At 35.9% G+C, this 482-nt stretch overlaps 1 protein-coding gene across 1 annotated transcript; it reads left to right on the forward strand.

The window, feature by feature from the left end:
* On the forward strand, positions 1-482 carry LOC106778782 (uncharacterized mitochondrial protein AtMg00810-like). Its single transcript, XM_014666770.1, has 2 exons — positions 1-178; positions 283-482. The coding sequence occupies exons 1-2, from the start codon at positions 1-3 to the stop codon at positions 480-482; spliced, it is 378 nt and encodes a 125-aa protein (XP_014522256.1).

Here is a 482-nt window from a genome sequence, read left to right on the forward strand (position 1 = left end):
ATGGATCCTAATACTAAACTTCTACAAAAACAGGGGGAGCCTATGTCAAATCCCGAGAAATATAGAAGACTAGTTGGAAAATTAAATTATCTTACAGTTACTCGTCCAGATATTTCCTTTGCAGTTAGTGTGGTAAGCCAATTCCTTAATTCCACATGTGAAGATCATTGGAATGTAGGTATACGTATATTAAAGTATATTAAAGGATCTCCTGGAAAAGGGTGTTATATGGTTTTAGTAACCATACAATAGTGGTTTGTTATTTTGATGCTGATTGGGCAGGATCTCCTTCTGATAGAAGATCTACATCCGGATATTGTGTCTCCATTGGTGGTAACTTGATCTCTTGGAAAAGCAAGAAACAGTGTGTTGTGGCAAGATCTAGTGCAGAAGCAAAATATAGAGTTATGACTTTAGCCACTTGTGAACTTGTTTGGCTTAAGCAATTGCTTAAAGATTTACAATTTAGAGATGTCACGTAA

The sequence above is a fragment of the Vigna radiata genome, unplaced genomic scaffold, assembly GCF_000741045.1.
Source record: "Vigna radiata var. radiata cultivar VC1973A unplaced genomic scaffold, Vradiata_ver6 scaffold_189, whole genome shotgun sequence".
Lineage (NCBI taxonomy): Eukaryota > Viridiplantae > Streptophyta > Magnoliopsida > Fabales > Fabaceae > Vigna > Vigna radiata.

Excerpts from the sequence above, each read along its gene's own strand:
- LOC106778782 (XM_014666770.1), top strand. The coding sequence starts at position 1 with ATGGATCCTAATACTAAACTTCTACAAAAACAGGGGGAGCCTATGTCA. Across the intron at positions 179-282 it reads TGAAGATCATTGGAATGTAG|GATCTCCTTCTGATAGAAGA; the intron begins GTATACGTATAT and ends CTGATTGGGCAG.